Here is a 24,134-nt window from a genome sequence, read left to right on the forward strand (position 1 = left end):
ATGACAGTTCCCTGTTCACTGCTGCCCCGCCCCAGCTGTATTCCAGCTCCTCAGAGGCAACCACTATCCATTCTCAGCTCTTTCTTTTTTTTCGGGGGGAAGAAAGGATTTATTACTTGCAGCAAGTAAGGAGAACACCGGGGATCTTTCCCAAAGCAATGTCTCCCCAGCAGCAAAACCGGGAAGTCTTAAGGTAAGCGTACATGCATATTCATGAAGGGGCTGGGGACATCGACTGCGTCCAAACTTGATTGACATCACAAGAATCAGAGAAGGTCAACATCGTCATTCCTTAGGTTCCAGCTGATGTGGTGGTTGAGCGCTTCTGGCTAACCTTTACTTACGAAGCAGAACTGGGAGTCTTCGGCCCCCATCACCTTACCTGGTCTCAGGACTTAATGAAGCTCAGGTTCTTGATGTCTCATCGCAGAACGAATTCAGTGAGAGACAGAGTGATAGGTAAGAAGTGGATTTATTTAGAGAGAAACACACTCCACAGGACAGAGTGTGGGCCATCTCAGAAGGTGAGAAAGGCCCCTCAGCTCTTTCTTCTTATCATCACTGCTCTTTCTTGATTTACAACTTCAGATGCTATCTATTGGCTTTCTAACACAGAAGATGAGGATTTAGCTCTTTGACATCCTACTACCCATGCTCCCCCACTTCCACTTTCCATCTCTCAAATAAAGAGCTGTCATTACTTTTGGTCTGATCAGGATTTATTAGGACAATGTAAATATTACTCACAGGAGGGCCATCATACGTATTCTGATTACATTCTCATTCTTGTACAACTCCTGTTTCTCCTAGAGTTAATAACTGTCTTGTATCTTCATTAGTCTAGCTTTCTATAGGCCTATCATTCATGCACTAATGCACTCTGACAGTCTTGGTCCTCCCTTCATATGCCCACGCATGAGATCAGTCATCCTCGCGGCCATCCTGCGGGCACCCTTCATCCTGTAGGCCTACTAAACAGCTGACGGTGGCATCTCCCTTTGCCATGATCCTGGAGACTCCTTTCTATTGTCTCTGTTTCCATGTGCTGTACCGTATTGCGGTTTATACACACTAGGGTGACTCCCAGTAACTCCCCCTCCTTGAGTGCAGGTGAGACCTGTGACTTACTTCTAACCAGGAGAACATGGCAAAAGTGATGGGGTCCTTCCGTCTTACCAGATTCAACTTTCCCCCGTGCTGGCTTCTGATAAACTACCATGCCATGAGAGGGTCTAAGAAGGCCAGGTGGTAAAAACCACATGTAGCCTCTGAGACTTAAGTGTAGCCTCCAGCTGACAGCCAGCAAAAGGCTGGGCCTTCAGTCCTACAGCTGCAAGGAACTGAAATCTGCCAACAACCTTGTGAACTTGCAAGAGGATCCCTGGCCTCACATGAGACTGGAGCCCTAGCTGATGACAGTACTACAGCCTGAAGCAGGCAACTTAGCTAAGCTGGGTTTGGTGTTATTATAAAGCTGCTAAATTTGTGGTTAATTTGTTATGCAGCATAGAAAATTTTAAAAAAAATTAATGGACTTAATTTTCCCTTTAAAATTTTTTTCTCTTGTTTTTCTACTTTCAGCAACTTTATTTTAAAAACAGAGTGAATTATTTAGCAGCGTGGCATACGATAAGCTGCATGTGGTCAAGTGTAAAGTTTCTTCTATGCTATTACAAAACAAGCTGCTGTGAACATTCGTGTACAGACCTTAATATGGACATATATTTCACTTCTCTTGAGTAAACACTTAGGAATGGAATGGCTTGGTCTTACAGTAGGTGCATGTTTAATTGTTTTCACATCCCCACTAACATCTGGTAATGTCAGTCTTTTTAATTTTAGGTATCCTAATAGCTATACAGTGGCATCCCATTATGGTTTTAACTTACATTTCCCTAATGACTAATGATGATAAGCATATTTTCATGTATTTATCACCCATATACAAGTCCTCATCAGATAGATGATCTGCAAATGTTTTCTCCTTTTCTGTGGCTTATTTAGTTTCCAAATATTTGGGGTTTTTCCAAATGTCTTTCAGTGTTGATCTCTAATTTAATTCCACTATGGTTAAAGAAGATATTTTGTATGATTTGAATCCTTCAACATTTACTGAAAATTAATTTGTGGCCCAGAATATGATCTATTTGGCAAATATTCTGTTTGCATTTGAAAAGGATGTGTATATTCTGCTATTGTTAGGTAGAGTGTTCTTTAAATCCAGTTAGGTCAAGTTGGATTATAGTGCTGTTCAAGTCTTCTAATATTCTTATTAACTTTCTGTTCATTTGTTCTGAGAAGGGTTTTAAAATCTCTTACTATATTTCTGTCTTTATCTATTTTTCCTTGCAGTTTTCCTTCATCTATGTTGAAGGTTTGTTATTAGATGCATAAACACTTAGGATTGTTATGTCCAGATGAAATGGTCCCTTTAAAAATATGAAACAACCCTCTTTATCTTTGTTAATATTATTTGCTCTAGTTCTATTTTGACACCAAACCAGCTTTCTTTTGATCGCTATTAGCATTTTCCCAGCCTGTTTCCTTTAACCTACTAATGTCTTTATATTTAAAGTGGGTTTCTTGTTGGCAGCATATAGCTGGATCTTGTGTTTTTAGCCAATCTGACAATCTCTGTCTTTTAATTTGGGTATTTAGACCATTTACATTTAATGTGATTACTGATATGGCTGTGATTACCACAAAAAACAAAACAAAACAAAACTCATAACTGTTTTAATGTCCCTAACTCCTAATGCTATTATCTGTGTCATTTAAGCATTAATTTTGGTTGATTTTTTTCATTATAGGTTGTATTTTTTTTTTTGTGGTACGTGGGCCTCTCACTGTTGTGGCCTCTCCCGTTGTGGAGCACAGGCTCTGTATGCGCAGGCTCAGCGGCCATGGCTCACGGGCCCAGCCGCTCCGCGGCACGTGGGATCTTCCCGGACCGGGGCACGAACCCGTGTCCCCTGCATCGGCAGGCAGACTCTCAACCACTGTGCCACCAGGGAAGCCCTATAGTTTGTATTTTCCTACTTGTTTACATGCCTGATAATTTTGAATTGGATGTCAGACATCTTATCTTTTTTCATACTGTATTTTTTGTATTTATAAATATTTTTATACTCTGTCCTGGGATACAGTTTAGTTACTTGGAAACAACTTGATTTTGGGGGGTTTTTCTTTTAAAGCTTTGTTGGGTGGGACCAGAACTGTGTTTAGTCTAGGATTAATTTTTCCCCTACTATTGAGGCAAGACCTTCTTGGCCCTGTGTGGGAGCTATGCACTGTTCCCTTTGATGGAGGTTTTAAAGGTGACACCACTCAGTGTACCTAATTAAAGAGCAAGGTTATTGGAAACATATTATTACATATAGTGACAGAATTTGATTTTAAGATAAGTAGTCCAAGAATAAAATTATACTAATAGAAAAAAATAGAGAAATGACTAGGAATAAGGTAATACACATTTTGTTTATGTTTATAAACTGAAAAACAGGAATACAAAAGAGAATACTTGCTGCTCAGCTATCTGCTTTTCTCAATCAAAACAAAGTCAGTGGGCTTCCCTGGTGGCACAGTGGTTGAGAGTCCGCCTGCCGATGCAGGGGACGCGGGTTCGCACCCCGGTCCGGGAAGATCCCACATGCGGCGGAGCGGCTGTGCCCGTGAGCCATGGCCGCTGAGCCTGCGCGTCCGGAGCCTGTGCTCCGCAACGGGAGAGGCCACAACAGTGAGAGGCCCGTGTACCGCCAAAAAAAAACAAAAACAAAAAAACAAAGTCAGTTTTCTCTGAACTTTTCCTCTTTTGGCAAGTCAGATCCTTCCTTCGTTGCTTTGCTACTGACACAAGCGGCAAGAACCATTTGAAGTTCAGTAGGCCTCCCTCTGCTGCCCTCTCAGTGACCTTGGTGAATGAAAGCTTCCCATGATGGCACATTTTCAAATAAATATGTGGCCCAGGCATCTGACGAGTGTCTGAGTAATTCTCTAGCGTGTTGAAGGAGAGTGATACCATCAGCCCATCAGCTATTTTCCCACAGGAACCAAGCCAATAAAGCCTGAATTTTTCATGTACTTGCACATAAATAACACGAAGCATCAATGTGGATGCACTTTACCCCCGAAAACAGTTCCGTCAGTACCACACGTCTGCCAGCTTTGTGTGGTGTCCCTTTCTGACTACAATCTCACCTTCCAATTTCTACTTCCTCCACCTTCTATCCCCACCCCCACAACCATTCTACCTATCACGATGTAATATTCTATGAAAATTTAATTTCAAGTACATATGTCTACTAGACGTGGCAAGTCTACAAATAATATTTATACTTCATATGTTGTTATATTTCAGAGTTGAGGCAAAGTGACCTAAAGCAGGGCTTTGAATTCCCTCTATAAACTGGGGCTCGCTGGGTGCTCCCAGACCAGCTGTTTCCCCTCCCTGCAGCCCATGGGGATTTCCATGGGGGAAAGGAATAGGGCTGCCTATCTGCCTCAGGGAACAGCATCTCAGCCCTTTTCATTTCATTCACACCAGTACTTAGGGACATTGGGAAACCCAAAACAGTTCCCAATGGGAAAGAGGTTAGGCGGTCCTGAGACAGTGCTGTGTGCCTTATTACCCAAACATGAAATTTCATGGACCTCTCCTTTCTTCTAAATCACAGGTTGGAAAACTATAGCCCATACACCATACATCAGGCCAGCTGTCTAGTTTTATAAACAAAGTTTTATTGGAACACAGCAACACTCATTTGTATATTGTCTGTGATTGCTTTTGTACTATAACAGCAGAGTTGAGTAGTGAGGACAGAGGCTGTTTGGGCTGCAACACCTAAAATATTTACTATCTGGCCCTTTACAGAAAATGTTTGTTGATCTGTTTTAAAAGACCATGTCACAGACAAAAGGATTTAATGAAAACCAAGAGAGACGAAGAATTTGATTGTGGGTATTCTTTAACTTTCCCTAAAGACACCAAAAACATTTTATAACTAGTAAAGTGGAGGTGTCAACTGAAAAGACAGAGGCGGGTGATGGTGTTTGAATCTAGATTACTGGTTCAACAGACCACACATTTTCTAAAAGTGAAAGGTCGAGGGCACTAACCTGGCATATGCTCAATGTTTTGGGAGACTGCTGGGGGACAGTCATTCTCAGTTTAAAAGATGCTTAGTGGGAGGATGTTAATTTATAGTATTTTTTTTACTTAGAATCCACTTCAAAGATTTTAATTCATGGAGTTCTCATTTGCAGAATAAAATTCCTAACACCTAATTTGTAGATTCTAGATAAACGTTTTACTTGAAGTCTAATTTTCTTTTCTTTTTTTCTTTTTGGCTGTGCCATGTGGCCTTGCGGGATCTTAGTTCCTCGACCAGGGATTGAACCCGGGCCCACAGCAGTCAACTGCTGAGTCCTAACCACTGGAATCCCAGGGGGCTTCCCTGAAGTCTAATTTTCTTTGATTGGGAAAACACCTGAGTTCTTAGAGATGTGACATGTTGCACCAGAGGGCAAAACCTTCTGTTCCACTTGGGTTAGAGGTGGGAAGCCTATCTATCTGTGTGTCATCTGAAGGCTGAAAGGATGAACTCTTACTGACCAACCAGGTCCTCTGTGTATCACTGATTTTTAAGAGGTAGTGTTCTACTATGCACTGCAAGAGAAAACACAGGTTCTATGGCATGTTCAATGTATCGATGAGACTTGTTGAGGAATCAATGATCTGAGAACTCTGAAATGGTAGCTAGGGTGATCTAGTACTTGATGTCCTTTTACACCTGGCCCTGGTAATGTGGATTGATGGGCAAGTGGCACCAAAGGCCCAGATGGGCTCTGAGACGAGAGGGTCACCAGAGGGACCTTAAGAGGGAAAGTGATCCCTGGATAGGCAGTTAAATAGAACCAAGGACACTCTTAGAAAAGAAACACTGAGGCCCACTGGACAAAATAAAGTTGCCAGAGCAAAGTGGTTTAGCTAATAATGGGGGGGAAGGCGGCGAGGGGCACTTTCCTAAGATGAAAAGTTATAAATCCCCGGGAGAGGATTGCAACAGGAAAACAAGACAATGGAAAAATTGGTCAAGGGTGAAGAGTAGTAAAGGGAAAAAACATGGAGTAAGCTAGAATTTATGGTATTTAGCTTTTGTGATGAACAGCCATCATCTAAAAGTCCTCTGGCCTATCAAGTCAGCAAGGGAGTAACCTGCTTATCCTTGGCTATACCTTACCATTCCTGACTGTAAACCTGGAAGATCAGGGGGTCCCCATTCAAAAAAAAAAAAAAAGAGAGAGAGAGAGAGAGAGAGGATAAATGCCTAATTAAAAATGGCATGGACTTCCCTGGTGGCACAGGGAAGAATCCGTCTGCCAGTGCAGGGGACACTGGTTTGATCCCTGGTCTGGGAAGATCCCACATGCCGTGGAGCAACTAAGCCTGTGTGCCACAAGTACTGAGCCTGCATTCTAGAGCCCACGAGTCACAACTACTGAAGCCTGTGTGCCTTCAGCCCGTGCTTTGCAACAAGAGAAGCCACCGCAAGGAGAAGCCCGTGCACTGCAACGAAGACCCAACACAGCCCCCTGCCCGAAAAAAAAAAAAAGGCATGATTTCATAAATTAGGAGGTTGGGATTAACATATACACACTACTATATATAAAATAGATAATCAACAAGGGCCTACTGTATAGCACAGAGAACTACACTCAATATCTCAATATTTTGTAATAATCTGTATGGGAAAAGAATATATATAATCTCTCTATATATATATCTATATATAACTGAATCACTGTGCTGTACACCTGAAACTAACATTGTACATCAACTATACTTCATTAAAAATTTTTTTTAAAAATTGCATGGTTTCTATATACCTGAGTATGGCCCTTATAACTGCAATCATTTTGGAGTGAAGCCACAACTAAAAAACCCTGAGGTAGAGGTGCCTGGAGTTGGAACATGCAATCATTACTCCCCATACCCCAGCCCCTCACCACTAGACCAGCCTGCTCCAGCCTCCCAGTCTGAATTCCTCATCTTTCACCAAGACCATCCCAAATTATGATTGATGTAAGGATTGCAATGAAACGATACCATAGTTTTAGCCCTTTCCAAAAACTTAATGAAATCAGGCAAACTGGCAGAAGTCCACACGAAAGGAATCAAAGCTGGATACTGTGATCAGTGCTTCAGAGAAACGGAGCTGAGTTCAAAAGAAATAAGGCTGTGGACTAGTACTGATATTATTCTTAAGGCCACTGACGATCCCTCCTGCAAATGCATCATTGTTGACACCACTAAGTGCAGGAGGAAATGGTAAGGTCCTGGCCTACCTAAGGAAGTTCTTAAATTTTTAGCATTTATATGCTGTCAAGATTAACTGTCTTAAGTTGTGAGTAAAGGATTTTTAACCTAAAAAATTTATGCAATCCATATCAAGCTTAATTTCTATTTTTTTGAAAAAAAAATAACTGGGCTGAGTATTCAGAATATTGAGTCTCCTGGGATTAGTGGATGGAAACATTACAAGTCTGAAAAAGTACTGAAAAGGAATGAAGGTCAGAGAGTGGGCTGGGAAGCATATGGATGTTGTAACTGGACCCTCAGTTCAAGAACCTAACCCGTAGCAGCTACTTGGAGCCACAAGAAAATACTTCAGGATTTGAAAGATCTGGTAGCGTTAATAACCATGTCAAAGAAGAAAAAGTGAAAAACGACACTGGAAAACCCTAAGGTGTCTCCGTCTCCATCACTGTAAGATCTTGGCTCAAGTTCCTCTTGATGGGTCACTGGGCAAAATGCACCAGGTCCCCACAGAATCACAACGTGGTGTTTCCACTTGGGTGTGTTTGGGGAGGCGAGCCTCTGTTGCTGCAGTAGGAGGAGCAGCAAAAACGATCTTTTGCCATCTTTTTTTTTTTTTGTGGTACACGGGTCTCTCACTGCTGTGGCCTCTCCTGTTGCAGAGCACAGGCTCCGGATGCGCAGGCCCAGCGGCCATGGCTCACGGGCCTAGCCGCTCCGCGGCATGTGGGATCTTCCCGGACCGGGGCACGAACCCGTGTCCCCTGCATCGGCAGGCGGACTCTCAACCACTGCGCCACCAGGGAAGCCCTTTTGCCATCTTTTGACTTAATCAAAACCCAGTTATCAGATCTGAATTCTAGCTGTTACTTTGGTTTGTTTACCCAAAGCCTCCTCTCTTGCCGATGGAGTTAACTGGAATTGTGTTGCGTGTTTATTAGCATTTCTCATTTCTTTTATGTTGCCATCCCTGAAAATAAACTTGTTATTCAAATGCTCCTTTCAAGTCCTCCTGCGTCTCCCTTAGAGCCTCACTGAGTTACAGACGTGCGGTCAAGAATAAGCCTCCGTGGTTTATATGCACCAGAAGTCCACACGCGATACACGGGACGGGAGAGCTCATTTGGCTGGTGTCCACACAGCATGAGCAGAAAGAAAAGGAATCAGTGGTGATGCCAAGCTGGCAAGCGGCCACCGTGTTCCAGTTCCTGGAGAAGAGCCAACCACAGGGTAAGCCTGGCTCACTGGGTTTGAGAGATTTCACTTCATCAGTACATGGAGATAGGTGTGTGTATATATGTTACCAACCTTAAACTTTATTAACACTTACTTCCAGTGTCACAAGCTGGTATCTATTATTTATGGGCTTAACAAAAATTACGATTGAAAGAACTGCTTAAATAAATATTGATATTTTAAACTGATCAAACGAATATAATTTGATTTTATAATAATGAAATTGATACGTTTTTAACACTAATGTGGACTACAAACACCTACACACACTGCTTTAAGGAGCTGAACAGGAGAGGGATGAGATGACTAACTGTAGGAATTTTGCAGGAATAAGATGAGAAACCTTAAGTTTGAGGGGGTGCGGTTAGGGGGGGTTGGTGAGGATGGCGGACTCAAGTACCACAAAAAGGATGCACTCTGGGGAAAGGCGAGCAACAGACGAAGGACCAACGCACTTTCCCTGTGGTTCTTTTCAAGCCAAAGCATTATTTAAAAAAACACAATGCTACCTAATCGTTGTGAGTATGGAGACCCCTTTTTGAAGTAGAAAATGGTTCCCAAGGGGTCCATACAGTCCATTCAACATGAAAATGCATAATGAGGAGGAGAGAGTATAAATTGAGTTATGTTTTTAAATGACTTCGTATTTCATCCACGCCAACCTCTATCTATAACTAAACAAACAGTCGTTCTGGCCCGTGGGAGACACGGTTTATTCACTCTACAGGCCACACACAGTCTGAGCAGTAGCCTCTGGGGGTCGTGCCTGACCGGCACTCTTATCCCGGCTTTTCGGTACCCGCAGGGGGGCTCCATGTGGTGCGGGGGGGCCTGCCTCTGCCTCGCCCACAGGATGGTCACGACAGTCACTGGACACACTGGTGGGTCAGGACGGGGATGTGCGGCAAACAGGGCCGTCAGGGGATTCCTGAATACAGCTGACCCCTGCACGACACAGGTTTGAACTGCAGCAGGCCCACTTACACAGGGCTGTTTTCCAATAGTAAATGGTACACAACTACACAACCCGTGGCTGGCTGACTCTGTGGATGTGAAACTGCAGACCCAGAGGGCCCACTACAAGCTATACGTGCATTTGCCACTGTGCTAAAGCTGGCGCCCCTAAGCCTGGAGTTGTTCAAGGGTCAACCGTACCAAGAGGCAGTCTGTGGGAGAGACAAGGTTCGTCTTCCTCTGGGATAGTGTGTTTTACGTTTGAAGTAGGTCACTCTGTGATATGGAGGGCATCCCTTCCAGAGAGGCAGGGCTGAGAAACGGACAGCTGAAGCCGGAAGGCAGCAGTGGCTAAAGCCAGACGATCCTAGAACTCTGTTATCTAGGTCAGTTCTTCTTTCTGTATACACTTGAGTTTCTCTTACTGCCATGAAAAGCGAGTTCTGACGAGCACAGTGAGGGTCAGACTTCGCTGGCCAGGAGCCCCTGCCTGGGCCACCAGCCTGGAGCAGGGGCTGTTCGGCGGGGCGGGCCCTGCGGGGGACGCAGGAGAGCACTGAGACGCTGCCTGGGAGGTGGAGCCACGGTGGCCCGAGTCCCAGGCAGGTGGTCTCTTCCCATAGAACAAGGGTCGGCACGTCTGCTCAATCGCTTGCATGAACAGCTCTTCCTTTGCTCACGTGGGCCCCTACTCATGGCTGTGAGACGGGAGTGGCACTGCAGACGGTCCTAAATTAAATCACACCAAGGGTCCAAAAGTGTAAAGAAATGTGCAGGAGGTCATTTACGACCATTAACACATTTTTCAAGATTAGCAAACATTTGCTACCTTGAAAAGTTATAAGCTATGATTTCGTTTAATATTTTAAGGTTTTTGTTTGGAACTATGGTGAGTATTAAACCAGTCTTCACTAAATTGCACTTAAAAACCCCAAACCTACCAAACCTCTATTTCCAACAAGTTAAAAACAATTTAACACTTCAAGGAAATTTATCAGGAATTTAAGGAATGGCATAAAGAGAAAAAATTTTAATTTATGACATGCAAAGTGAATTTTTTTGGAAGCGAACTCTGTAAGTGAAATCAGAGTTTTGAAAGAGACAACTCCTCAAATTGACTATTTCTGCCAAATATTAACCTTATTTTCATTCTTTGATTTTGCAAGACTTTAAAATAGTATATTTTTAAGACCAACAATTTGATTATGTATTTTGAGAAACTCTCAATCTGTGAGTTCATCCAGGAGTGGCCTGGTCCCAGTGGAAAGATTCATGACAAAGAAACACTGAATATCTTTTCAAATTCTAAGTAGCATGTGCTGGAAACGAACACTCCCAGGAATACTCATAACTCCCTGCAACAACTATAACATTACACTGCGTTTTATTCAAATTATTGCCCTCTTGAAAAAAAAACTGGAGCACGAATTCAAGTCTTTGGTTTTGAAGGTATATTTGAAAATATACCTTCAAAACCAAAGACTTGAATTCGTGCTCCAATTTCATTAACTTCCAGCTTGAGTCCAGATAACGTGATGGACACTGCCACTTCCCATTCTTGACATCTGGCTGTTTAATTATTCTATTCGCTTAACTGTCTAAATATATTTGCATAAGTTTACAACAGTATCAGATGGAAGGCTTCATGAATCTGTCAATATTATATTTGGCCAGCTTAATGGAAAGGAAACGTTATGCTAAAAGCACAAAAATTCTGAACAGGGAAATAAGCAAACTGCCCTTACATCCACATAAGACATATTTATTGGTAAAATATAAAAGAAAAGAAAGATGGGTGTTTCACCTGATTACTCATCTTACAATATATTCAGTCTTTTTCTTATGCTACGCTGCACACCATCAGTTAATTATGTTTGAAAGCTGAAAGAACAAAGACTGCTTAGATGACAAATGAGGCAGTAAATGAAGCTGAGATAGGAATAAAGATTCGAGAGGGAAATATTTTGTTTCTTTTTTAATATGCATTTTGAGACTATACAAATGACCTGCAACTTATTTTAAAATCGACATTCTACCATTAAGTTTGACTCTGTACGTATTACATGATATCCCCTGAGACAACTTAGAATAATGCAAAATGGACTATTAATAATCACACAGAAAGCAGCAAACACATGTGAATGCATTCAATCTAGCCATAAAAGGGCTCGAGGGGGCATGAGAGGAGGTTACCTGTTTAGGCACCAAAGTTAACTTCTAAGACCAAAGCCGACTTACATGTGTTGAGTTCAATGGATGTCTTACAGAACTCCAGTCAACATTGCTTTCTAGTACTTGTCTATCCAAGTTTAAGGCCACCCAGGAATGAAATCCAAAACTAAGTAAATATGCAGCAACCTCATTTGACAGTTTTCAAGTTCCAGTTTATCCTTTATCAGAGCTTCAAGCAAAAACCTAACATGTTTTGAGTTTGACTTCTTTTCATTTCCCATATCCAAGGGGTCACCCTGCCCACACTCTTGCCCCGACACACCGCTAATATATTGTGTTTTTCTCTTTCCTGACCCTAGGGAATAAGTTCGTGAAGGCAAAGACTTTGCCACATTCACCTTTTTATTCCTAGTGGCAAACAGAGTGGAAACATAAAAATTTGTTGAATGCACACAAGAGGAAAGAGATGGGAAAGGTCCTAATAATTTGCTGCCCGTTGATAATCCAGATGGATTGACCATGAATGGTTGACTTAGCGGCTGCTTAGAAATTTCTTCCGTGTGGAGGCCTCGATGTGATCAACTCGACTTTTTAGGGTCCAAGGATTCACTGTGAAGTAAGTTGCATTAAGCAAACTTACAAAGTCTGTTTTATCATCTAAATCCCATTTTATTCATTTTGGGTGAGGTATGACTTAGCCATTTTGAGAAGGCAGTGCAGAATGATGGAAAGAGCAACAGACATGAAACAGAAAAAAGCACAGGCAAGCCGCAGAGTAGGGTCCTAGTTTTCTCATTTATATAATGAGAGAGTTGAACTGGACGATCTCCAGCATGGTGGTTGGCAGACATCCAGGGGTGGGCTTCCTCTCTGTGTGACGCTGGTTTTAGTAGTGCTAATGACTCCAGAACATTTAATTTATAGCCCAGATCTCTTTACCGAACCCTAGACCCAATAACCAATTGCCCAGTGGACATCTTCACTTGAACTTACAACAAATGCTTCAGACTCAGAATGTTCAAAACGGAATTCGCTATCGTGCGGAAGAGAGAAAGCTACCCTTAGACCTGTTTGCAAGGCTGGCGTCTGGGAACTTGGCTTTTGAAAGGGTTTATACTGAACACCTGCTTCTCTTGCGGGAGTCTGGAATTTGGTGAGTGCCAGGCAGAGGGTGCCTACGTTCCTCTGCACTTCACCCCGTGTGCCTTTTCCCTTAGCTGATTTTGCTTTGTATCCTTTTGCTGTAATAAATTGTAACTGTGAGTATGACTATATGCTGAGTCCCTCTAGTGAATCACTGGGGGTGGTTTGGGTTCCCCCAACACAATTATTTGCCTCCTAAAATTGGTTTTTCCTCCTTTTTTGCTTAACTAAGTAAACGACAACCAGACCCACCTGGGGAACAAGTCAGACATTTGAGCCATTTTTTTTTTTTTTTTTTTTTTTTTTTTTTTTTTTGCGTTACGCGGGCCTCTCACGTTGCAGAGCACAGGCTCCGGACGCGCAGGCTCAGCAGCCATGGCTCACGGGCCCAGCCGCTCCGCGGCATGTGGGATCTTCCTGGACCGGGGCACGAACCCGTGTCCCCTGCATCGGCAGGCGGACTCTCAACCACTGCGCCACCAGGGAAGCCCTTGAGCCATTTCTGAATTCTCTCCTCCCCTCTCCTGCTTATTGAGTCCAGCTCATTCTACCCCCATAATCCCTCTGGTATCCATGTCCTCCTCCACCTTCACTGGCTCTGCTGCAGGCTAGGCTGTGCGCTTCTCGCCTTCCTAACTATCAGTACTACCACCTCCTAACTAGGTATTCATGCCTGTCGTCTCCTTTCTCTCCAAATGGCTCTAAACTGTGAACACAGTGATGACATTGCTCTGCTTAAAATCCACAGGTCCTGCAGAATTCAGTTCTGATTCCTAAGGCCTCGCACGACCTGGGCCTTAGCTTCCTGCCCAGTGTCACTGCTCTCGCTCCGTCCAAATCTCTTGTTGCCTGCACACACGATCACCATAGCACCACGTTCCGTCTCACCTTGATGCTTTATGTGTTGTTGTTTTCCTGTCCCACGTCACCTGACTAGCCTCTTCTCATCCCTCACAAGTAGGATGAGGCAACCCCATGCCCAGCCTGAGCTCCCCAACCCTGCCAGCTCCCAGCGCCATCTGCTCCCATGGGCTCTGGGGCACCTCTGCATCCCTCTGTCTCTCAGGAGGAAAGAGCGCTCGGCTCTTTAAGGTGTTAATATATTTAACTGCTGCCCCTCACTAGCCTGTGAACTCCATGAGGGCAAGGCCCAGTCCTTCTGTTGTTTTGTTTGTTTGTTTCTCATGGCCTAGTGCACAGCACTCTTCAATAAATATTGTATGAGTGAATCAGAAATAAGGCATTTGTGTGGTCGCACAGTGATGCATTCATTAAGCTCGAATGCCCTGATGAATCATCACCATTAGCTTGAGTATCTGAAGTGCATCTAAAGGAAGAGGATTAGTCACTGCCAAGGACAGAACTCTGCCCTGGACTCTCCTGGTGATGACAATAAAATCGTCTTCTCCAGAGCTCCCTTTTCTCAGACCCATGTGGTCCTCTACCTTCTGTCCATAACCCACCCCGGGGCAATGCATATGATTCTTTACTATGTAAATATTAACTGAAGTGTTTTCAGCAGATTTTTCTGAATTGCTTCCCACAAATTCAGTGCTGTTTATCTAAGAGATGTCCGCTTGCTGACCGTGGCTTGCCTTGCCCTTCACTTAAATCCTAATGTCCTTCTTCAAGTCTCTACTGTTCCCTTCCTACAATATATGAAGGATTTGAATTTGGAACCAAGCAAAGCCCAAATCCATTGGAAACACTGACTTACGGGTAAATGAAATTGATGACTCCCCGGTGCATTATGCAATGTACCGAGGAAGAGCCCTTCCCTACCATCTCATGGACGATGTGTACACATGCCCTCAGGACAGAGACACAGCCAACCTCCAGGCTGAGTGTTTGAAATGCAGGGTCAGGTAAACCTGAGAAACTGCTCTGGCAAATGCCAATCTACGTGCCTTGATTAGCAAGAATACTCAGTATCTCGGTTAGTTTTCAGGAATAAAAATTATTTAACAAAATGGTAAGAGAAGGGCCTTAATACTTAGGTAAGTACCTGATAGCTTTTAGAACATCTGCATCATTTAGTAGTTGTTGTTTCTCACAAAAGAGAAGGACATGCTCAAATTTTATACTCTGATTTTATACAAAACCCAATCAACATCCAGTTTAGGACTACAGTGGCTTGGAGCTGACAGAGACCAGAGGCCGTCATCTCATCAGCGAGGTGAAGGGCCTTGGCCTGGGGCAGAGGCAAGACTTTAAGTCGAGATGTGGCAATGCCTCATTTAGGGTGCTCACCACGGCACCATCCTGCCCTTCATCCTGATGCTGTCTCACTTCTGGTGGAAAAAAAAAAAAAAATTCCTTCCTAAGTTTTGAGAAAGGCGCTATATTGGTTCAAGTGTCATCAAATAAGTTAAAACAGTAAAAACAACCCATGGTCCACACCTGCAGATGCTCTTAGACAACTCACTTGGCCAGGCCATGCCCAGCCATGCAGACGGGGGCAGGAGTCCTCGGGAAGGAGGGGACCAGGGCTTTGCTGCAGGTACGGGGTTGGGCGTGTGCATGAGCCTTGGCTCTCCCTTCTGGGGAGGTGGGGGACAAATGACATGTATCCCACAAAGCATAATTTTCATGGTACAGCTCTATCATGAGGGTTAAATGGGCTTCTGTAGGCTAATTATCATCGATGTCACTGAAGAATTTGCAAGTGTATAATGCAGTTCATGATTCTTGCTGGCCTGTGGGTCATCCTTAAAAGCAAGCAAATGGCACATTTCTGCAAAGAGTACCAACAAGCTTCTGCAGGATCAGAAAAGCAGCCTCCACCAAAGGCCAAACACGGATGTGACAGACCCCAAGAATCAGTGGCCCCCACACTTCCTGCTCCTTTATGAAACCCAACATGGTCCCGACCTGCCCAGAGTCTCAAGCTGCACTAGATACATATCGTTCTTGTCTCTCTGTGAAGCTACTTATATTTCATTAAAACGTCAGTGCGGTCAATCAGCTTAAGCCCTTACTACGTACGGAAATGAAACACGGAAAGAAGAAATTGAGACCGCTAACCTATAAGCCGTGGGCCGTCCCTGAACGGCAATGAAAATGAGGATTTTGTGTAGTGCTTTCCTCAAAGGTAAGACTATTCTGGGCAGTGTATGCATTGAGAAAGATACGGTAGGAACACATTTTATTGTACACATATTGTATGAGTGTGTGTGTGTGTGTGAAAGTCTAGATCTCTTTAGCCCTGGAGCATTCTGGGTGGTATCTTTATTTCGACTTTGCCCCCTCATCTTCTGAAGTCTGGTTTCAGAAGGTGGAGGTTTTCAGCAAACAACTTCAGGAGGCTTTTACTTTAAAATGAAGTTTAAGAAATAGATTGACAGGAATCAGGAAAATATACACTGAATAAACGTCAAGGTCCTGTTAGAAAGTAGGTGTGTGGTCCAGGCATCCTACAATTATCAGAACCGAGCTGTTTATTAGTTTCAGAACTTCTTGACAACCCAAGAAAAAGGGGAGAACACTCAGGCCAACGATGTGTCTTGAAAAGGTATTTCCATTCCCTTGGGAAAACGGCACAGAAAACAAAGTAAATAACCCCAAAATACTACTGTCACTTAAGATTGTAAGAAACTCATTCAATAGTTAGAACCTACTGTGTGCCAAGCGCTGGGCCTGGCAGCCGACAGGTCAGGGTTATAAGCTCCAGGGACAGCAGGGACTGCCTCTATTCTATCACGCTGGCTGAGCAGGGTCCTACGGCCTAGCAGATCAGTCATTGGGCTGGTAGGGTTGACAACACTTTTGTGAAATTAAGGAACCAAATCAAGTCTCTCACCTGAAGAGATGACCAACCTATCCCCAAGAGAGAAAGAGCTCAGTAGAAAACAATTCTGGACCCCTTTGACCTTTTAAAGCACATTCATTAATGGGTGACAGAAACACCAAGATCCACATCAAAAAAAAAAAAAAAAAGGGTGATATTATTCTGATTTAGAAGATACTCAAGGCAATAGTTTCAACCAGGAAAGCCTGGTTGAAAAATGTCACAATGAAAAATTTACCTTTGAGCAACACAGCTTTCTGCTAAACAACCCAAAGTTTAGTTAGACAGTTTATCCTAAGTTACTACAATATTAAAGCTATAATGCAATTAATGGCTATCAAGCAATAAGGTTTTGGATATCATCTGCTCACATAATGGGATTAGTTTTAGAACAGGTCGTTTGAAGCCACTCTTTCTAATTGGACAGCTACCAGAATCAAGGCTCGTGTCCAGTAATGGATAGGATGTGAAAATAAGGCCATATAATCAGCAGGAAGATGATATAATATTTCTGAGGAGGCAATGATGGGGCTGAATCACGGTTTTACTACTTACTGGCTCCATGATCAGGGCAATTTACTTAATGTCTCTGTCCTCGGTTTCCCTCTGTGTAAACAAGGGCAGTGATGTTACCTACCTGGAAGGGGGCAGTGAGCATTAGATGAGTTAATATATACTGCTGAAAACGCTGTCTGGCTCTGATGTTAGTGCTGATTACAGTTTTAACTTTTATCGTTGTAATTTAAGTAAACATCCCTTTGTTTCTACTTGCTTTTTCTATGCATTTTTACACTGTTGACATTATAGTCTATGAATCCCATTTATTTTCCCACTAAACAAACCAGTTATTTCTCCAAGTCATTAAACATTATAAGCATATAGCTGCTGTATGTATTTAGAGACAATCATTCCGGTCCTGAAACTATCCAGACATTAGTATCTTTAACCCTCCCTTCAATGATTCCTTTTCGCATCACACATTACATCTAGGGGAAGAGAATGGATTATTCTGGGGGCTAGAAAGATGTGAGCTTATGTGCTCAACAGAGAAGATACGGAAGAAATAAAATCACAATAGAAGATCTGTGAAAACGTACAGAACTACTGTAGACAGAGTTTTTGTTTGTGTTTAATAATACACAGAGAGCAGTGCCTGCATGTTGATAACACAGGAAGGAGGACAGGATGTCAGGGTAAGATGCAGAGTAGCCCCGTGCACTTGAGATGAACTGGACATTCCACCCTTGTCCTCAGCTTGAATGTGTGAACACAAAGAAGTGCTGAAGAGGGATTTATGGGCTTTTTTTTTTTTTCAGTGCTGCAGAGATTCCCCATCAGGGTTTCCATGTACCATTAACTATTTATTGTCCAAAGACAAGAAGACTCTGTCTGAAATTCTAATCCATACACTTAATATTCTTCTTCTTCCTGAAATCTTCTGTTCTTTTTCCAGTGATGTGGTTGCAGCGATATATATATTTTTTTCTGTCTGTAATGCATTCTACTCCAAAGAAAGATAGCAGGTTCCAATTTAAGCCTCAAATGAAAACTAAAAGCACTTCAAAGAAGTCAAATAGATCTCCTTTTGGAATCCCATTGTTAGGTGGTGCCTCTCTCCTCTCTCCCTGTCCAAACTTTTCCATCTCTAAAATGGAGCACATTCCGTTCTTTGTGACAAACTTATCAAAATTAAAATAACAACCTCCGGCTATCAAAACAACTTCAAAAAAAAAAAAAAAGTCACTTGTGGTTATTGTAAATAATAAAGAACTTACAGCTACCTATGCAATGATTTTTACCCATGTGAAAACTATTTCTTTAAATAGATGGCATAAAGGACTACAAATGAGTCATTTACTAAATTCATTATTTTATAAACTTTGGAGGGAACGCCAACCACATCACGGAACGGGGAGCTGGACTGACCATATGCAACTTGGAGAACCGACCTTTTGCAGAAGAGTCCTTGTTGTAATTATTTTCAGGCCCAAACAAAAAACTGTCTCTTAATATGAGCAAGTACTTGGCACTTACACTTCAGGGAGAACTTTTCACATATCATTGTGATATTACAGCTTTGATGACAAGTTAACTCTTTGCCACCTGTAAGCAGACTGAACCGCTCCATAAAAAGAAAGAGCAAAGATAGTGGAAACCCAGGTTACTGTTCCCCATGGGCTTATAATAATTGTGATAGAGCGGCAAACACGCTGAAAACAGAGGATTCTGATGGGTTGGAAATATTTGTGCAAGTTCGACAAATTATGCATGGTGTCTCAGACAGAGAAGAGATTACTTCCTTTATTTTTAGGAGAATTCTCTTTATTTGTGTAATGTAGCTTGAAACAACTTTCAAAGCCTCTGACCTGCAGCAAATCACGGTCCATTCAGAAACCAAATTATCGAGGCTTAATGACTAAATGGACACAGAAATAGTATTTCACTACAGGCAACCGCATAGAGTGCAGAAACAGCTCATCTGTCCCCAGACACAGCCTGGAGCTGCCCGTTTTGACGCTTCTGGCTTTCCTTGTTACCTAGTACAAGGTCCAGCCTGGAACAGGGCTCACCAGCCTGGGCAAGGGAAACTGCTGGAAGTTTTGCTTTTCTGCCTCAAAGGCAATAAAGAATGACCCAGAGACCTTCTGTTGTGGCCATGCAGGAGGTGGCCCTGCCCATGCCCAGGGACAACCATTCACACTTACTGCTGTGAAGGGCCCCCTGGAGCTGTCAAGGCAGAGGCCTTGGAATGATCTCATTATATCCTTTCATTGGTTAAGGGCTCCCTCCCACTGCCTTCACGGTCAAGTTCAACTCCTAACTACAGGGTCTAAGGGCATCTGCAGTCAGGTGCCTGCCCACTGGTCTGTCTGGAATGATTCCCCCCTAAACGCTGCCCTTTTTCAGGACACCAAGGGCACTTCCAGGCAGCTTCTCTGCACGGCTGTCCTTTCCCTCAGGAGAAGCGAGCACCCCTTCCTCAACCCGGCACCTTCAACACTTTGCTTGGATCTATTAGTCTGTCAGCACTAAGCATCCAGGGCAGGGGCTGGGTCTTTCCCGCCTCGGTCACCCAGTGCATAGTGCACGTCAGACAGGCAACAATGTTTTGAATTGGAAGGGAACTTGGAGACCGTATCACCCGAACGTAAAAGAAGTCTCCGTGTTTTTGCTCTGGCCTCTCTCCAGAGCTCCAAAAATGAATTTCTAACTGGCTGATGGATGACTTGACGGGGAAATCCAACAGGCACCTCAGACAACATGGCGCTCCCAGTCACCTCCACCGAAACACCAGCTCGCTCTTTGTGCGCCCTTCCTTCCAGGTCCTCGGGAGTCACCTTGGACCCCTCCTCATATTCCATCCATGTGCAGTTTCTGTGACTCCCAGTCGTCTCCTGGCCACACACCATCCTCTCCATTTCTACCACTACTGCCCCCATCCTGGGCCTATACCACATGCACTAAGGGCTCCTGACCTGTCTCTACTTCCTTCAGGTGACTGATGCCAGGTGGTCCTCCACCCACAAAATCTCAAACGTCCTAGTATGCCCCAGCATGTTACCCAAGGCCCCAATCTCTAGCCAACCTTCCCAGCCTACCAAAGTCCCACTGTGGTCTTGGCTTTCTTTGAGGTTTTACTGCATGGATCGTTTATGCCTTCCTTGTGGCAAGCGAACTGCACAAACCATTTGCTTTAATTTCCCGGTGTTGACGCTCTATTATCCAAGCATCCTGCTGTCCCTGAAGGGTGGCACCACCTTTTATGCTTTTTTTTTTTTTGCGGTACGCAGGCCTCTCACTGCTGTGGCCTCTCCCGTTGCGGAGCACAGGCTCCGGACGCGCAGGCTCAGCCGCTGTGGCCCCTCCCCTCGCGGAGCACAGGCTCCAGACGTGCAGGCTCAGCGGCCACGGCTCACGGGGCCAGCCGCTCCGCGGCACGTGGGATCTTCCCGGACCAGGGCACGAACCCGTGTCCCCTGCATCGGCAGGCGGACTCCCAACCACTGCGCCACCAGGGAAGCCCCTATGCTTTGTTTTATGTCTCAGTGTGCAGCACACACGGCATCGGAAAAGAAAATATCAAGATGTTCAAAATTTAAGTTATTCTTGTGCAAAGATCTCATAAACCTTAATATTCATGGAGCGCTGGAACTCTCCTTGGCCATTTATCACTAACTTGGCTCACAGGGCTGGTACGAGGGGTAATGAATGAGTTCATCTACATAAAGCATTGGGAAGAGTGTCTGGCCTGTAGTAAGAAGAGCTATTATTTATTATTATTATTATTATTATTCCCACTGAAATGAGGGCTGAGATTCATTAACACAAAATGTGACAAGCAGTTTCCACACAAACGGCCGTATGCCAAGTGATACAGCTTGGTGAGATATTCGATCTGTAAGTCCGTATCTAAACACGTTAAGAAAAATATATTTAGACCTGATTTATAGCATTGCTGGTCAGTAACTGGTTTGAAAAGAAGGGCTACGGCACTGACCCCGAAAGGCTGGAGTTACAAGCAGATAAGATAGGTGGGCATTTGAGCCTGTCCCCTTAGTGTCTTACAAGATGTGCTTTTCCAGACTGGGACTGGAGTGGAGATCCTGATACTGTGAGGTCACATCGGCAGAGGACACCTTAAGGACCCCCCCGTGCCCTCCGCGCAGCTGGCTGACCCCCTCACACTGGGTTGGCTCAGCCGTACGTTCTACACTGGACTCCCCAGTGTGGACAGATCAAGGGAACCAAAGGCAGGGTCTCTGCCCTGGGGAGGCCTGGATTAACAGGAGACACTGGGTAAGGCGACTTGATAAAGGATAGGACACCCAAAGGAAATAACTGCAAGAGACCTTAGCTGGGTAGAGCTGGCGGCACAAAGGCAGAGGTGTGCTTGAGTGAGACATGCAGTGTTGGGAGGTGAGTAGGGGGTCACAATGCCAGTCCTGGGGGAAGGTTCTGGAGTGAGTAAATATGTCTTCAGAGAAGAAACACAGATAAATTTGAGAACTGGATGATGGATTTTGGAAGGAACAAAGAAGCACGGGGGTTACCCAGTGACTTTCACAGGCTTTACACTCCCCAGAGCTGATTCTTGGGGTTGGGGTAAGTCTCAAACAGGAGACTGACATACACTATGGATTCAGCTTGTATTCTTAGCCCTAGGTCTCCCCCTCAGCACACTGGCCAAGGGCACATACGTAATGCAGGTACCCCTGGAAATCCTTACAGAAGGGTGGCAGTGTGACTATGAATTTTCATTCTGGGTCTTCCAGGGACTATGTACATAAATACCTCTGTTTGATCACTTAACTCAACATAAACTATTTCTCTAATACCTACTTTATACTTGTTCCCTGATTTAATTAGATCTGGCTATAGTCACTGGTATAAAATGTTTTGAATTTTCAATGATACCCAGAAAACAGCAGGGGGGAACCAACTTTTCCAAAAGCAGTATACCACAAATGTTTTATAGGGACATATACTATTTTTATTTTAACGTTTAAGCTGATGTCCATGGGTGGATACTCTGATGAACACGTACATAGTTAAGCCTGTGAACTGCTATGAGCTCCAGATAACATCAACCATATTCCTCCCTCAAATTACAATCCCAGTTGAAAGCGTCATATCCTTCTTCTCAATCTAGCTTTTCTTCCTGTTCATTCATTCCCACCAAATGCTCCAACTGACTCTGACGGTGGCCCATTTATTTAATTTGAAAGCTGGTATTTTGGTTTGTATTAATTTTATTACCCTTTCTTAAACTGCTTAGCTGCTTCTGACTATATGCCTCTTAGTACGGACTAGGATAACAAAGTAAACAAAGGCAACCAGGAGGCACAGAACAAAGAGAAGCGCCACGAGCGCCAGACACTTTCATGGATGTCTTTCCTTCTGACTTGCGTATATCTTGATTGGCAGTTTTATGCTCTGAATCCAAACTGCTAAATGTGGCAGGAAACAAGTAGGCTAGAGATGGAAGTGGAAGAGGAATGGGCCAATTTCATCAATCCCTAGAGAAAACAAAAGGTCAGTACGCTGATGATAGGGGTGGACACTTAGGCGCCACAAGTACCCTTTTCTAGGTTCATAGAAAGTAAGAAAGACAGAGCCTACACATAGGGATGACTAGTGGTAGGTTAAAAATTTAAGCCAATTAAAAAATAATTAACTCAATAATAGAAATATCTGGTAACGTTATTACTCAGCACGTTTCCCAGGCTGAGGCTGATTTCATTTGAAGTAATTTTATATTTATGCTAAAAATATATTAGCATTGGACTTCCCTGGTGGTGCAGTGGTTGAGAATCCGCCTGCCAGTGCAGGGGACATGGGTTCGAGCCCTGGTCTGGCAAGATCCTACATGCCACAGAGCAACTAAGCCCATGCGCCACAACCACTGAGCTTGCGCTCTAGAGCCCACAAGCCACAACTACTGAGCCCGCGTGCCACAACTACTGAAGCCTGCGTGCCTAGAGCCCGTGCTCCGCAACAAGAGAAGCCACAGCGATAAGAAGCCCTCGCACTGCAACAAAGAGTAGCCCCCGCTCGCCGCAACTAGAGAAAGCCCGCGCGCAGCAACGAAGACCCAACGTAGCAAAAGATAAAAATAAATAAAATTTAAAAAACCACAATATTAAAACAAAACAAAACAACATTAGCATCAAACTCAGGGAGAAAAGGTCATTGAAACAAATGGACTAGACCTAGATAACAGTATGTGGTAGAGGGGCAAACATTTTCCTGAGTCACAAAGCTTCCTGTGTCTCATCAACCTGATAAACAGTTTCTGGAAATCGAGAATGCCGCTGGTCACTTCCCTTCTGCTGAAACATGCCAGACTGAAAAGGCAGGGATGAGTTATCTCCTGCTGGACAGATACACGTGTGCCTCTCCTCTGGACACCGGGAAGGGGGCATGGTCACAGAGCAACTGGGCCACTTGCTGCAGCCACGTCAGGATACGAGGAAGTGAGGGATGCCTGCTCCAGAGGAAGGGCACGTTTGGGAGAAAGCAGGAAATCCTGATGTAGAGATAAGAAGAGCAGTGGGAGAGAGACCCAAGCTGGGTGGAGAAGAGGAACCCGACCAGGTCCACACAAATGGGGTGAAAGGACACAGCGATACAAAGGAAGTGAGGCCAGATGGGGAGGGATTTTATATTCTTTTGTGTGCAGCGAGTCTGGATGATTTCAAACTAATCACAGAGATTTCAGGTGTCGGGTTAACTGGGGCCAGGGAACATGGGAGTTAGGAAGGTCACTTGAAGAGACTTAAAAAAAATAAGCTAAGAGGGCTTCCCTCGTGGCGCAGTGGTTGAGAGTCCGCCTGCCAATGTGGGGGACACGGGTTCGTGCCCCGGTCCGGGAAGATCCCACATGCCGCGGAGCGGCTGGGCCCGTGAGCCATGGCCGCTGAGCCTGCGCGTCTGGAGCCTGTGCTCCGCAACGGGAGAGGCCACAACAGTGAGAGGTCCGCGTACTGGGGAAAAAATAAATAAATAAATAAATAAAGCTAAGAGCTT

The 24,134-nt window shown here is 44.1% G+C and overlaps 1 protein-coding gene across 6 annotated transcripts in view; it reads right to left on the reverse strand.

Annotated features, from left to right (window-relative positions):
• Positions 1–24,134, reverse strand: part of MTHFD1L (methylenetetrahydrofolate dehydrogenase (NADP+ dependent) 1 like) — a 196,601-nt gene that overhangs the window by 17,279 nt on the left and 155,188 nt on the right. The window contains exon 27 of one of the 6 annotated variants that reach the window (XM_067701767.1): positions 22,122–22,624. The exons of the other annotated variants lie outside the window; for them this stretch is intronic. Within the exon in view, the coding sequence (XP_067557868.1) occupies positions 22,556–22,624 (69 nt within the window). The 3' untranslated portion in view covers positions 22,122–22,555. Of the gene's footprint in view, positions 1–22,121; positions 22,625–24,134 lie in introns of those variants that run through there. 6 annotated transcript variants of the gene reach the window in all.

This window comes from Pseudorca crassidens, chromosome 13 (genome assembly GCF_039906515.1).
Source record: "Pseudorca crassidens isolate mPseCra1 chromosome 13, mPseCra1.hap1, whole genome shotgun sequence".
In the NCBI taxonomy this organism is placed as follows: domain Eukaryota; kingdom Metazoa; phylum Chordata; class Mammalia; order Artiodactyla; family Delphinidae; genus Pseudorca; species Pseudorca crassidens.